The 14458-nt window shown below is 54.5% G+C and overlaps 3 protein-coding genes across 3 annotated transcripts; 2 read left to right on the top strand and 1 right to left on the bottom strand.

Moving 5' to 3' along the window:
- Window positions 1–4579: 4579 nt before the first annotated feature.
- ColSpa_03307 (transcription factor SKN7) lies at window positions 4580–6931 on the top strand (the record flags this gene model as incomplete). Its single annotated transcript, XM_049269519.1, has 5 exons — window positions 4580–4727; window positions 4904–5273; window positions 5411–6496; window positions 6555–6735; window positions 6794–6931. 5 exons carry the CDS (start codon window positions 4580–4582, stop codon window positions 6929–6931), a joined length of 1923 nt encoding a protein of 640 aa, XP_049125476.1.
- Window positions 6932–8211: 1280 nt separating this feature from the next.
- On the bottom strand, window positions 8212–10614 carry ColSpa_03306 (RING finger protein ETP1; the record flags this gene model as incomplete). The annotated part of the gene is made up of 4 exons (XM_049269518.1): window positions 8212–9130; window positions 9188–9563; window positions 9602–10120; window positions 10179–10614. The coding sequence occupies 4 exons, from the start codon at window positions 10612–10614 to the stop codon at window positions 8212–8214; spliced, it is 2250 nt and encodes a 749-aa protein (XP_049125475.1).
- A 961-nt stretch (window positions 10615–11575) lies between these two features.
- Window positions 11576–13449, top strand: ColSpa_03305 (werner syndrome ATP-dependent helicase; the record flags this gene model as incomplete). The annotated part of the gene is made up of 2 exons (XM_049269517.1): window positions 11576–13262; window positions 13328–13449. 2 exons carry the CDS (start codon window positions 11576–11578, stop codon window positions 13447–13449), a joined length of 1809 nt encoding a protein of 602 aa, XP_049125474.1.
- Between the last annotated feature and the right edge of the window lie 1009 nt (window positions 13450–14458).

Below are 14458 nucleotides of genomic sequence, written 5' to 3'. Positions count from 1 at the left end.
CTCGAGAGACCGGGTTTCTGCCACATTGGCTTCCGACGTTTCCACAGGACTCTTAGGGATATGTAATCCATCTGACATGTTGAACTCGCTTTGTATCTCTCAATTCTCAGCACCTTCGAGCAGGGAGCCGGTCGGTCTGGCTCGGAGCGTTTGTCCGGCATGGGCGACGGCGAGAGACCAAACATGTTCTGCCGAGTGCGTCGAGCAAGTGGTGGCTGGTGCCACTCCGAATCTAGAATCCTTCGAATAGTGTTTGCCTAGGGTCATGTTGTGGCCCCGGCCGCTTTGAAGCATCCTGTTTGTTCATGCAATCGTATACGTATTTGTCCGTTTGGTAAGTTCCCCAATGACACAGGACACTCTTTCGGATTTTGTCTTTGTCGATGGCGGTTAATCACCGACGGATAGCGTCCATTGTGTGCCAGAGACTTTTCACATGGAGCATGGGGTGGCCAAACAGGCCTGCTCCCGACACCAGACGTGTGGTTATGAGTCAAGCATGGTAGTTTACAAGCGGTTGTGCGGCAGCCTTGCCCAGTCATCTCGTGGTATATCCATCCGTCGGTACCGTAGGGTCCACCGCTGCAGAAAATACTGGGCTATTCGTAGTTCGCTGATGTTGATTGTCTCTGTGATGTTATTGCCAGCCGGTGGGTTGGATGAGGCCTGCCATGGAAGATGGCATTAGGCCTCTTCGCTCATCCCTCACCAATGCGATGCGCGAGCAAGTCGGAGTCGAATTGGAGAAACGTTCTCCAAGAGGCACCTACATATCGCATGGGGCATCGTCGATGATCGGATGGGTGACCGGTTGCGCGTGGTGACGTCTTATTTGGCAAGGCATGTCGACGATCAGTCTCGAGACAGTCAAGCTAACCCACCAACGAACCTCACAGCTAACGCTAGTCCCATACATGCGAATAACCCGCCAGCCAGCCTCTCGTTGCCTCGGAGGGCCCAGCGCCCCGGGTTACTCGAAGCAGGCAGGCTCGCTTTTCCCTGATTGGCAATCTGGATCGTGCCTGTCCACGAATTGGCCATGTTAGAGATGAGAAATGATGAGATAACTCGACGGTTCCAAGTCAAGTACGTATCCGTCGTATGTAGGTAGGTGACGGGATACGGCCTGGCGTGGGTGTGGTTGGGCATGGTAGGGCCGACGGAGTTGGACGGGCCCATTTAAAATACAGCAGCCATAACCATGTCGGAAATCCAAAAAGGTCTCCAAGATACTGGGTCGATCACGTAACGGTTTGGATCCCACTCCGTCCCCTGAGCTTGAGACGGCTTTCTCTAACACGGAAAGTCGAGACTCCTTCTTTGCTGTCTCCTGTGCCTTTTCTGGAGAATTAAGACGTGTTATCGTGGGCGTCAGGAGCGCCTCAAAGCAAATAAGTGGATGAAATGGTGTTTCGACCATGGAGCGTATAAGTCTTTTGGGTTGAGACGGGCTGCTCCGACAGACTGCGGACGTTGACAGACCCTCGCCTGGGCCGTCATGTCGAAAAGGGGAGCCCAGGGACATTCTTTGGGGGGCCGTCCGGGATGGTACCGGTACTTTTGGAAGAAGCCGGTGGCCGTGTGGCCGTGTGGCAAAAAGCAGATCCAGAAACGGTTCAACAAAGCAGACAGGATGAGGATGGTTCTCCTTTTGCGGTCCGGTGTTCGTCGTTGATATTACGGAGGAGCATTCCAACAATGCGAGGCACAAAGAAGTGCCTTATGCGTCGGACATGATCGAGGTAGGCCAGTAGTCGAGGAGAGAAGGAAGCCCAGCCAGCAAGTGAGATCGGGATGAAGCAAGGCAAGCAGAGAGAAGGAGAGCGAGCGAGCATGAATGTGGTTGTTACTATTATTGCCGGCTGTGGATGTAAGAACGGAGATCCATCCGCTGCTAATACGTAACGTACGGCATCCGCCCTGGAATGATGGACATAGGACGTCGAGGTGTTCGCGTGCAGGCAGACCCTCGTCTCGTTTTGATTATAGCTTCTTTTGGGTCTGCCTCGTTTCCCTCCGAGTGCCTGTGTGCTGTCTGTGGCCCCGACTTCGACCCCCCGGGCGCCAGCGAACCGATTGACGCTGAAGTCATTGCTTTTTCCTCGCCTGGTGTTCCTTCTTTGGTGGATCGTGCCACGCCCCCTGAGGTACTGCTTGCCTGGAGGAGCGCTCTTACCGAAGGTCCCCTTTTCAGGTATTGCCGTCGCCTTGTCTTGTCTTGCCTTGCCTTGCCATGCTTGACATGGTTACTCCTGCCATGCTATTCGTCGAAGTTGGCTTCGCCCCGCGACGCACTTGACTTGTCTGCCCAGCGTCTCCCTCCCTCCTTCCTTCCTTCCTTCCTTCCTTCCCTTCGTCGCCGCCTCCATCGTTCATGCGGAGCTGGAGCCCGTTCCGTACTACGTACCTTTCTTTCCTGGCCACTTCCATGTTGTTTAAGTGGGAGGGGAGAGACACCGACCAAGCATCCAATCCCATGGCAAACGGTGCACTCCTCCTCTGATTGTCTTCCGGTCTTGCCAGCCCTTCCTTTTACCTCAGGCTGGGCCGGGTTGGATGGTGTACATCAGACAAGACCAGACACTTCGGAGCGTCCTCACTTCAGCCGTCGTCCGCCGTTTGTCGTCGAGGAGTCATACTTGCAGTTGCCGGCCGTCGAGGTGTGTGTCTGTGTGGTGCCATTCGCCCGTGTCCCTCTAGCCCCTGCTCTCTTCTGGTTCTTTCCTGCCTCGCCATTGCCTGAGGTCGGGGCCAAGCTTCCATCTACAGTTCCAATTGGAGGAGAGAAAAAGGGAGAGGCGCCGCCCATTGTGACTGGGCCGCCGTTGTTGCAGCAAACTTGTGCCTCGATCTGGGAACGCCAAAAGTCAAATGTGCTGCATCGACGTGCCTGACGCCCCAAGGTTGAAAGGGGAGGGGGGAACGATACGGCTGTTGGGTTGGTCCCCATCGCCATCCCCGTCGTTGTCCTCCTGCTGTGCATGGTTCTGGTAATGGTTAGGCAATGGCCATCGATACATAGCAATGGCAGTCGAACAGGCGCGGCCAAAGTAACCAGTGACCTCGATTCATCCCACACCCCCGTCGACGTCGACGCCCCCAAACCCCCAAACATCGGCCGAGCTTTCTTCGAGGGACCGTCTCCCGTGCTCTGGCTCTGGCTCTGGCTCTGGCACTCGTTCCGCCTTATCCTATGGGTACCCTCCCACTTCTTTCCTCACCTCTCTCTCCTCCTCTGACGGTCGCTTATACCGGCCGACCTGGAGCCCGCACTGGACCGGTCAAGTACCTGTACTCTGACACCAGGACAACCCGGATTTGTTCTTGAGTCGAGTCAACGCATGCACATCTCCATCCGTACCTACCGTCCGACTTCTTATTCAAAACCCCTTTCCCCCTCCCAGCTTGCTCTTCGACGTCTGCTCCAGACCTCGACCTTTGCCAGAAACCGTTGTTACAGATCACACCGCATACACCACGTTGAACCCTTCGCTGCTTTGACCAGTCGACTTCTTATCAGCTTGTCAGACCTCGTGCATTCACAGCTGTGCTGGTACCGGAATCACCGCTAGGTATACAGCATCCACCGGAACAACCTTGTCTAGACTATAAGACGACGACTTATACATAATAATAAACAACGTCGACACCGCCCAAGCAACCACTCAACGATATATATCTTCTCTTGGGTCGTCCCGACTGACCAAACGCCGGCCCTTCGATGGTCCAAATCCAGATCGCCACAACCCTTTCCGACTTCACCCCAAGAACCTTAGGCGACCCCAGACGGAGTTTCGGTCGCAACGTCCAGGGATAGGCATCATCCAGCCGTCATCACATCACTACCTACTACACCCACTGTCGGCCGGAGTTAGGTCGGGCTCGATCCTCGATTCCCTAGAGACACGGGAGCTTGCGTGTTCTAGCAAAAACACTCAAGTCATTTTCGTTTGCCCCTCTGATTCGAGTCGCCGCCGACTTTCGACGCGACTCTACAAGTCATTACCAATACCACGCGCCGTCGTCGGAAACCCCCATCCTCGGTCGGCCCCCAGCCCACCTTTATTTGCCTCCCTGGTCGACCACGGCCACGGTGAACCATCCACTCAGTCAGGTACAGAGCGCCTTGGCCCATAGGTACCTGGCACCGCCCATTGTTCACTTCCACTTCCAGCAGCCCCCATCCATATATTTCCGCAGCGAACCGTTTTTTAACGGAACTCTTCCCCTCCCATCCTTCTCCGAGCTTTCCTCTGGAAGGGAAAACATACTACGCACTACAGCTCCTGAAGAAAAGGAGATCAGCACAAGACAAGAAGGGAAGAAAACAAGGGCAACCACACGAATAATTCCCACGCCCATTCTCCCACCCCTCTTTTTTTTCTTCCTTCCTTTCCCTCTTGACATCTTGCGGCGGCAGCACTGCTAGTTGAGACGCGGACTCGATCTCCTTTTCGGGGCGCATCCGCCGGCTGCAGCAAGTGGCCCGATTTAATAAGTACCCACAAAAAGGGTCGAGAAACGTTCTGGGAGCCACGGTCCCCTACCTAACCCAATACAACGGCTACTTCCAGCTGACATGAGGAGCGCCTTCCGCTGGTTCAACCCAACAAGTACCGAGGACCCAAGGGACCCGTCGACCCGGTCCACCGCCGCCGCCCACAACAGCGAGGACAGGCGCACGCCCAGCAGACCTGACAGCGCCAGCGCCGATAATATTAGTTATCGTGCGTCGGCCTCCTCCTTCACAACCACCACCACTTCTGCATCTTCTGCTTCTGACAACGCTGCCTTCGCGACTCCTTCGCCCGGCTCCTCCAACTCTACCTCTCTCACCCCCAACTCCCCTCCCCTCAGCCCCTCACGCCCACCGATTCTTTTGACGTTCGTGATTCTCGCGCAGGCCTCTGGACCTCCAAGCCAATCACCATCGCCACACCCACAAGCACGAGGGACCCTTCATCCACCTCCCCCTCAGTGCCCCCCGCCAAGTCCAGCTTCGACAGAAATCCGTTCGCCTTGCCCGACGACGTCTTCGACTTTCCTCCTCCCCTCCCGACCAAGAGTATCGATATGACCACTGGCCCAGCCATGGATTCCGCCATGGGTCGGAGTCGTCAAGACTCCTTTGTCAGCGCTGGCCCCAAGCCAATCTCCATGGCCAACCCTAACCGCGACCATGTTAACCGCCAACGACGAGAGTCTCTGGCAGGCAGCCTGATGGGCGGCGCAAGCTGGGGAGGAATGTCATTCGGCAGCTTCATTCGCGATGAGTATGTTTCCCCGGTTTCTAGCCCCCATTCATCGTATGCGTCTCTCGCACTATGTGGTGGCGACCTGCCGCATCTTGCACGACTCACCAGAATCGCTGCCTTTGCGCGCAACAAGTTGTACTGACTGACTTCGCTAGCATCGCCATGGCTGGAACCTCACCATTCGCCCACCAAGCCTCGCCGTCCTTCCATTCCGGTTCTTACTTGCCTAAACTCGAGGCAAGTTTCATGAAGGATTTCACTTGCTGCGGTCTGAATCTGCCCAACCTGCACGATCTTCTGCAGCACTACGAAGAATCGCATACCCAGCCCAGCCCGAACACGGCGCGCAATGCACCTTTCTCCTCTCAATTCGCCGCGATCCCCACCCAGCCGTCTTCTAGAGCCAGCAGTGCAAGGCCCCAAACGCAGCAACAAAATACCACTTCCATGTCGCAGCTCGGCCAGCAGAGTCGCCCAGGCTCCAACCTTGGCGGAGGCATGGGAGGTCTTGGGATGCAGCTTGGTCAGCAGAATATGACGGGTCAACAGCATGGACAAATGTCGCATCTTGACGAAATGGATGCAGTTGGTGACATGGAAATGGATGACGCTTTGGGCACGATGGAGATGGATGACAGCCAGAGAACAATGTCTCAGACTCGACAAATGTTTGGCCAACAGCAAAGACCCCAGTTGCACGTTAACGCCTCGGGTCTCACTCAAGGTTTGCGGACATCTCAGCCACCAACTCCTGCAGCCGCAAGCTTTGGTCTGCAGCACAACCCTACAGTATCCTCTGTCAACACGCCCACGCTTACTACCCAACAAACAACGCCGCAGCAGCAGCGGCCGAACAACGGGTTCCTCCAAAACTCGCAGATGCCATCTATGGACGACATGGACGAGGATCTGCCGGGGATGCCCATGGGCGGTAATATGGAGCTCAACGGTTCCAACTTTGGAGACGTGAGCTTTGGCAACTCCAACGGCAACAACTCCGAATTCTGCATCAACGATCCTGGCAAGCATCTTTTCAGTCCTGGTGGTGCCCTAACCAACCAGCAACGAGCAATCCAAGCACACCTCATCGGAATGGGCTTCGATCCTAGCCAGCCCAACAGCGCGGCCAACAAGGCCCTGATCCAGAAGTTTGGCGCAATGATGATTCCAGAGGAGCACAAGCCTTTCAAGTGCCCTGTCATTGGCTGTGAAAAGGCATACAAGAACCAGAACGGCCTCAAGTAAGTTTCTACCGGCTCGATGTATTAGTAAACTGTGGCTGACCATGGCTCAAAACAGGTACCACAAGACGCATGGTCACCAAACACAACAGCTGCACGAGAATGGGGACGGAACTTTCTCAATCGTCAACCCCGAAACCAGCACACCGTATCCCGGTACGTTGGGGATGGAAAAGGAGAAACCGTTCTCATGCGACGTGTGCGGCAAGCGCTACAAGAACCTCAACGGCCTCAAATACGTGAGTTCGATCCCTCTGACTTGGGTCATTGAGTTTTCAAAGCTAACCTGTAAAACAGCACAAAGGACACTCGGCGCCTTGCAATCCCGACTTCAAGTTTCTGGCTGCGGGGCTCAATAATCTCGCTAGCCTTCCAGGTCTCATGGAGAATTCGATGTCTAACCTGCCCGGTATTGGTGAAGATCAGATGATGTAACGGAGCATTTCGTCTTGCGATCCTGTCGCACTCATTGGCCAACTCATTGTGGTTACTTGCGAAGATTGCCGCGGTCACTCGAAACTCTCCAGCAACGTGACCTCGGTCATGCTCGGTCGTGGACTCGCGACTAGATATCTCGGTCACATAGTTGGCCTGCGGCATACGGCGTGGCGTTTCATTGCTTTCGTGGACGGTTCTCTGGTCGATTATCAGGTCGACCGAGTCTGCTCTTCTCCGTTTTTATACCCTCATATAGACTTACCAGTAACGCTTTGCGACTCTTCGACCACGATACAATCCCTTTCTAGATTAATACGAGCCTCTGCGACAACGAAAAAGTATAGACGGCTACGAGGCCATGATATGAGGCCATCGTTGTTGGGTTTCTCGCCGGTTTAGTTTCCTTTGTCGATAAGTTGATGGCCTCGCGTCGCGGTGTCTTCTTCTGCTATCGGAACAGCAGGCAACGGACAGGTTGGAAAGACGCCCTGAGAGCCCGTGGATGCACAGGATGTTGTCCATGGAATTACATGAAAAGAAAAGAGTAAATAAGAAGGACCATGGGGACATGATTGATGGGTCTGGTTAGGAAGGGTCTTCTTGTATGAGTTTGGACAACGAACGAAACAAAAACCATATGGGGTTGGCTTGTTTTGCATTGTGGCCATCGAGTGGCCCTTTGCTTCTATTGTTTGCGGAATGATCCTCTCCCCTCTAGTCTTGAGGGTTGCGCGCAGGACAGTTTGTTGATGAGACGCATGATTAGTCTGCAGGCGTTGAAGTCGGACACGGGATGGGAAAAGTTTCAAGTCTTTGAATTTCTTTGTTTTACAAATCTCCCAAAACATAGACTGAACGAATGAATCGAATCGAAAACCATTGTGCAAAGTGATCAAGAAAGCAAGCCTCTGTTTTGTTATTGTTCTTTGGGATATCGCTTTCTACAGGACTACAAGGCCACAACTCCAACAGAACCCAAGTCAAAGCGGAAAGCAGAAGAACCGCACCTGGAATGAAGCAAACAACACCGGACCATGCAATAAGCCATCTCACCACCGGAATTTCCACGTAAGCCATATCGTCGTTACTTGTACGCCGTCATAAGTTGAGGGGATAACCAGTGCCAGAACGCCTGGCAGCTAGGTTCGTTCTGAACACACCACTCATCATTCCTTGCTGCCTCAGTCTTGTTCCCCTTCGAAGCAAGTAGAATGCTTTGCAGGGGCAGGGGCAGTTTGCATCGTTTGCCACTTGGCATGGACGTGTCGAGTAGGAGCTCAGCTCATCTCCATGCCATCTTCATCGTCGGCCTCGCTGTCGAGCAGTTGTGTGTGGTTGCTACCAACACTCTCCTTCCGACTTACGATGGAACAACCGTCACCAAAACGTGACCCTGCTAGCCCGCCGACATACTCCAGTTCGTCGCCACCCACCACGCGGCCTTCCATGTCGATTTCCTGGGACAACTCGACCAGCGCTGATCGCGGCAGTCGAAGGAACCCTTGCGTCCGGACGATGCGCCCCCAGTGCGTCAGGCAGAACTGCGCTGCACGTTTGCGGAGCCATTCTTCATTTGCAAGTCCAGCACAGTGCCATATGATACAAGCATGATCGACATCCAGCTCCTTGGAAAGTCGATTTACGCATAGTAGTCGGAGGTGAGGAATGCCATAAATGTTTGACATGACCAACAGACCGGCCACGTCCGACAAGTCTGTGGTAGCGCCGCTCTCGTTGACGGATGTTCCATGAATACTGTCTGTGTACAGATAGTAGAGGAACGCTTTAACCACTGTGTACGGTTCAGGGATATGCATCTTCTTGGTATGGAACTCTGCCATCTGAGAGTTGTAAAGTCGGGCAAAATGCGGCCAGCGTGCTTGAAGAATAAGTTTGTGTACGTGGATTGGTTGAGACGTAGGGGCGTCAGGTGCCAACCAGTTCTGGTCAGCAGAAGCGTCAGCTACTCGACTCATCATGTCGTCGTCTTCATAATCGCCCTCCAAGGCTGTGACGACAAAGTCGGTACCACTGCCAGTTTCTGGCGGCTGATCAAACAGTTTGGCCAAATCGGCCCCTAGACCCTTGGATGGCTGGTCAATCACTCGCGTCGTTGGCCTCGACTCTATTCGTGGCTCGGAGGAGAGGTTGTTGCCGAGGAAGCCATATCGGCGCAGATCAATCTCCATAATATCGCTGTATAGAATTTCGTTAGGAAGGCATGTGCAAACGGGGACTGTTAGAATAACTCACCTGAGGTACTCTTCGAACCCATTAGGACCCAGATCTGATGCGGCTGGATCAGTTGGGCAGCCCAGCAACCAAGCTTTGGTCCCATCCTCATTCATCGTGCAATAGTGCCAGCGATAGCCCGACTTGAATATCTCGCGGCCCTCTGCAAGCTTCTGCCATCGGAGAGTGGCCAGGTCCAAAGCTGACAGAGAGCACTCCTTAGAAGTGATAGTCGCTGCTGGAGTGACGAAATCAAGGAGCGTGCCCGAAGAGTAGACATGGAAATGGATACCAGACCCTTGCGAAGGTATATTGGGCCCGGACACGAACTTCAGGGATGAGATGGTTCCGGGGCCATAGGAGCAAAAGTCTTGAGTTGAAATGATGGCGGGTTCACCTGCTGTGTTCGTGAGTTGGCAGCATACCCAGACGCACCAACAGCTGGCGGCGGATGTGCCAGTGAATAGGGTTGTCGCGGCGAGCCAACGGCTCGGCTAGTGCCTGCTTGACGGTCATAGATCCCAACTTGAGGCGCGGAGTCAAAAGCAGGACTGCCTTTGAGATCGAGCCACCAAAGGTCACCGATTTTGTCCATGTCCTCGGAAAGCCCGCCGAAAACCCATACTCTATCACCCCATATATAGGCCGAGTGGTCGAATCGACCTACAAAACGCCAAGATCGTGACCAGGTGAAGGTCTTCAGGTCGAGGTAGCAAATGTCATCCAGAACATAGTTATCGTGACCTGTGATACCGCCAACAATGAAAAGCTTGTCTTCGTGTAGGACTGCCGCGTGTCGTGCCCTGCCTTTCGGCACAGGACCTGTGACTTGGGGCTGTGTCCAGTGCGCTGTCTTCAGATTGAATATGATCAAGTCGGATAGGTAGGTCCGATGCTCATTTTCGCCGCCGAAAACGAGCAGTTTATCGCCTTGATAAAGGGTAGCCGTGTGACCTAGACTCCATATTAGATTCGACGAAAGACACTGCAAGCCATTCCAAAGAGAACTCACCCATCCGTACGCCGGGAATATCGCCGTAATTGTCCACTAGACTCCACTGATGGCTGACCAAGTCCAGTTTGAGGACGTGGTTGTACACTTCATCAGTGTACTGATCGAAGCCTCCAAAGGCATAAATGTGATTGTTGCCGCAATACGTGACCGAGGCGTTGACCAGACATGCCGGTCGCTGCCCCAAGGTCCTTGTCACTCTGGGCCGATACCCATCCAAGGTGCCTCTGTTCTTGATGGGCGAGTTGGGCATGATGTACGTATTGTTGCTCGACGTAGCCGACCCTGGTGCTTGGTCCATCGGTGACGGCGTTGGCTGCGACAGCGGAGTCGAGGCTTGGTTCGGTGTTGTCGTCAAAGCTTGGGAGGCAGGTCCGCCAAAAAGAGACTGGGACAGCGCTCCGGGTGTTGCTGGTGACGGTTGGGGCTGGGCCATGATGGGCAGCAATATTAGCGGTGCTAACAAGTCATCGCAATCGCCGAAGTCGCTGATAAGAGTATGTCTCCGACTTGCAGGCTGCTCGAGCGTGGAGTGTGAGGTTTGGGCAGCAGAAAGGGCGAGAAAATCAGGGCGAGGGCGGCTTTGTTCCACGGGAAGCAATTTTGATAACCGATGGCGATAACGAGTCGGGATGTCGCACACTGGGATGATGGAGGTCCTAATGTTCCTGCATTGACAACCCGAGGCGACTTGGTTAGGAAATCACGGGCCACCCTCCTGTCTCCAGGGTGTCTCCATCTTGCCTGCGTTCTGTCGTGGCAACTGCAGACGGTGTGTCCGAGAAGAGGGGCTCCACTGCTCATTGGCCTGAGTGATTAGCGGCAGAGCCCAAGCAGACAGTCACGTGACCGACGGCAATTCCAGCGTCTCCTTGTCGGACCGTAGCGTCAGAGGCTCCACGTCAGATTCGCAGAGCCGGCCCAAGCGTCGTTGCCCGGCCGCAACGATTGTGGGGCACAAAGTAAATAAAAGATGTGAGAGCTCCTATCCAGCTTCAAGCTCTCTTCTCTCCATATTCAACCTCATCACTTCCACTCTCCATCCTCAGCTCCTCTTGGACCGCTTTTCCCTACGCCTTCGAGCTGGGTCAAACATCTCACACAAAGTCTCTCTTCAAGAACAATCAAGTCTGCTAGATCTTATCGCTGTCCTCAGCCATTTGGTCGTCCTCCAACTTACAGCCCTTCTTGTTAAGGCACCACTTCGACTTTCGAGCAATACAACAACGACAGAATACTAACAAACAACCACAACATCCAGGAACCTTTAGCTAGAGTCTCTTGGAGCTCGTTCGATTTTCGGAGCTCTCAATACCTCCTCCTTCGGCGCATCAGTTGCATCCGTCGGAGATCCACAACTCGCTTTATCACGATACCCCACATATCCGCTAGACAAAATGGCCACTGCATCAGTATCAACACCCGTCAAGTCCCACAAGGGTCTCTTCTCTTCCCGGACTGCTGGCGGACGGATGCCTCTGACCCCTTCCCCCCGTCAGCATTCGACCGCCTCTGCTTCAGTGAACCTGAACTCCTCTCCGTTCACCCCTGAAAAGCAGTCGGGCAACGATACCTACCGCGCTTCTGGCAAGTCTACCTACAGCGGCAACCTCACCGCACACTTGGCGAGATCTACCACAACCAAGTCATCTCACCGCGACTCGCCCAAGTCCAACATTGCCAGAGGTGTCTCGACTCCTCGCCGAGCTCTGGAGCTTGGCGTCTCCGATTTCACCCTGACCAGCTCTGGAACCTCTAGAACTCCCTCCAGCGCCAAGTCCAAGAAGAGCTCCCTCAGGCAAAAGACAGCCAAGACCACTGTCAATTATGGCGGTGATCGATTTATCCCTAACCGCAGCGCCAGCTCCGCCATCTCCAACGCCGGCAGCAGCAAGCTCGATCGTCCCGACAAGCGATCCAAGGCCAGCCCTAGCGAAGCCTCCAACGTTCTCTCGTCTGCCACCGAAGACGCTATTGCTGCCCTTGAGGGCCTTAACATCGAAGATGAGGAGCCTGCTACCTACTCCCGCCCTTCTCCGAACACGGTTGCCTATCAAGACTCTCTTGCGAGCGCTTGCGGCGTCAGCCTCAACACTCGAATCCTTGAGTTCAAGCCTGCACCCCCCGAATCTTCCAAGCCCATCGACCTTCGGCAGCAGTACAACCGCCCCTTGAAGCCTGCCAGTTCCACCTCAGCCCAGTTCCGCCGTCGCGTCGCTACGGCGCCGGAGCGTGTCCTCGATGCTCCTGGCTTGATTGACGACTACTACCTCAACCTCCTTGACTGGAGCTCTGGCAACCAGGTTGCTATCGGTCTTGAGCGCAATGTTTACGTCTGGTCCGCTGATGAGGGAAGCGTCAGCTGCCTCCTCGAGACTAGCCCTGACACGTACGTCAGCAGTGTTAAGTGGTCTGGCGACGGCGCGTACGTCGGTGTCGGTCTTGGCACCGGTGAGGTTCAGATCTGGGACGTTGCCGAGGCCCAGAAGGTTCGCAGCATGTTTGGCCACGACACCCGCGTCGGTGTCATGGGCTGGAACAAGCACCTCCTGTCCACTGGTGCCCGCAGCGGACTTGTCTTCAATCATGATGTCCGCGTTGCGGAGCACAAGGTGGCGGAGCTGGTCTCGCACACTTCTGAGGTCTGTGGCCTTGAATGGCGATCCGATGGCGCTCAGCTTGCTACCGGAGGCAACGACAACCTCGTCTCCATTTGGGACGCCCGCTCCCTGTCTGTTCCCAAGTTCACCAAGACCAACCACAAGGCCGCCGTTAAGGCCCTCGCTTGGTGCCCTTGGAACATGAACCTTCTGGCCACGGGTGGTGGCTCGTATGACCGCCACATCCACTTCTGGAACTCCACTTCGGGTGCTCGCGTCAACAGCATTGACACCGGCTCGCAGGTCACCAGCCTCCGCTGGAGTCCTCACTACCGCGAGATTGTCAGTTCGAGCGGTTTCCCCGACAACTCGCTCAGCATTTGGAGCTACCCGACCTTGGTCCGCAATGTCGAGATCCCTGCGCACGAGAGCAGAGTCTTGCACAGCTGCCTCAGCCCCGATGGACAGATGCTTGCTACCGCAGGTAAGTCATGAAAACTTAGCCCCTCTCCATTCCGACCACGGCATTTGCTAACTTTTGCCCCTCAGCCGCCGATGAGAGTTTGAAGTTCTGGAAGGTCTTTGAGAAGAAGGCAGGAGCTAGCGCCGGTGTCGGCAGCAGCACTTCGTCTGCCAAGGCAGACATGGTCAAGCAGATGACGATTCGATAAACGTCTTAACGACCAAGCCTGGCGAATGTCGGTCCAACGACGTAACAAATGTAGGTATATCTCCTCTGGCATTTGTCGGTCATGGGTTCCTGGCGGTTGGGGTCATCTTCAGCGAGGAGTTTGGGTTTTGTTGCATCCGACTCTGCGTGGCACGAAAGGGCTTCTCCACGACGGGATATGAAATTGCTTGGTCATGGATAACGGCAGACGATACCATTCATTGCTGGTCAGCACGGGACAGATTGATTTTGTACTGCTTTTGAAGGAATGCACCGTGAGATACGTGCTTCTGGGTCAGAGAAGGCGGCAGAAGTTAAGTGACAGAATGCCGCCTTCAAACAAATAAAAACTGGTTTCAAGAATTTGTAAGATGCAAAGTCATTGAGATGAGATTCAGCATCTCGCCCGTGCAATTTGCGGTCCTCCCTCACCCCGCATTCCGCAGAACCAAAGCCCACTTTCTTATCGTCTTATCGTCTAAGTGGAGCCTTGGTGATCACCAAAGGTTGCAGGTAGGTGCGCCTGACTTCAGCCTTCCCACCGCGCAGCTGCCGCTTAAGCTTACTAATAGGCCAGCGCCTGCTTCGAGCCTCAAAACGAAACCCACCCAACAAAGACAACCTCGTCCATACACACCACCAAACGAAAAACAGGGCTCCAGCGAAACACCCTGTCACCATCCGGAATTAACGAGAACAACGGAGTAACCCTCACGAGAAACCGAATCCAGTCTAGCAGTCGTTGATTATTGAGTGCGCGTGCCATTCCGGGCAGCGAGAAGTGGTGGATTAGGCAGGCGAACGTTCAACGACAATTCAACAGCGATCCTCTCTGACTCGGCAACCGCAACCAGCCGCGTGACGACTAAACACTCGCGACACTCGGTCAAAGCATCGGTTTACTTCCTGAAGGAACATTGCGTTGGAGCAGCAGGTGCGGCCACGGGCGTCATACATTGGTCTTTTCCACCCCAGGCCCAGCTTCCGCTCAAATTCTCGACGGGTACCAC

Source organism: Colletotrichum spaethianum (genome assembly GCF_022836535.1).
Source record: "Colletotrichum spaethianum MAFF 239500 DNA, contig06, whole genome shotgun sequence".
Classification (NCBI taxonomy): Eukaryota; Fungi; Ascomycota; class Sordariomycetes; order Glomerellales; family Glomerellaceae; genus Colletotrichum; species Colletotrichum spaethianum.
Note: the sequence above shows the minus strand (reverse complement) of the source record. Positions and strands in the feature narration are given on the sequence as shown.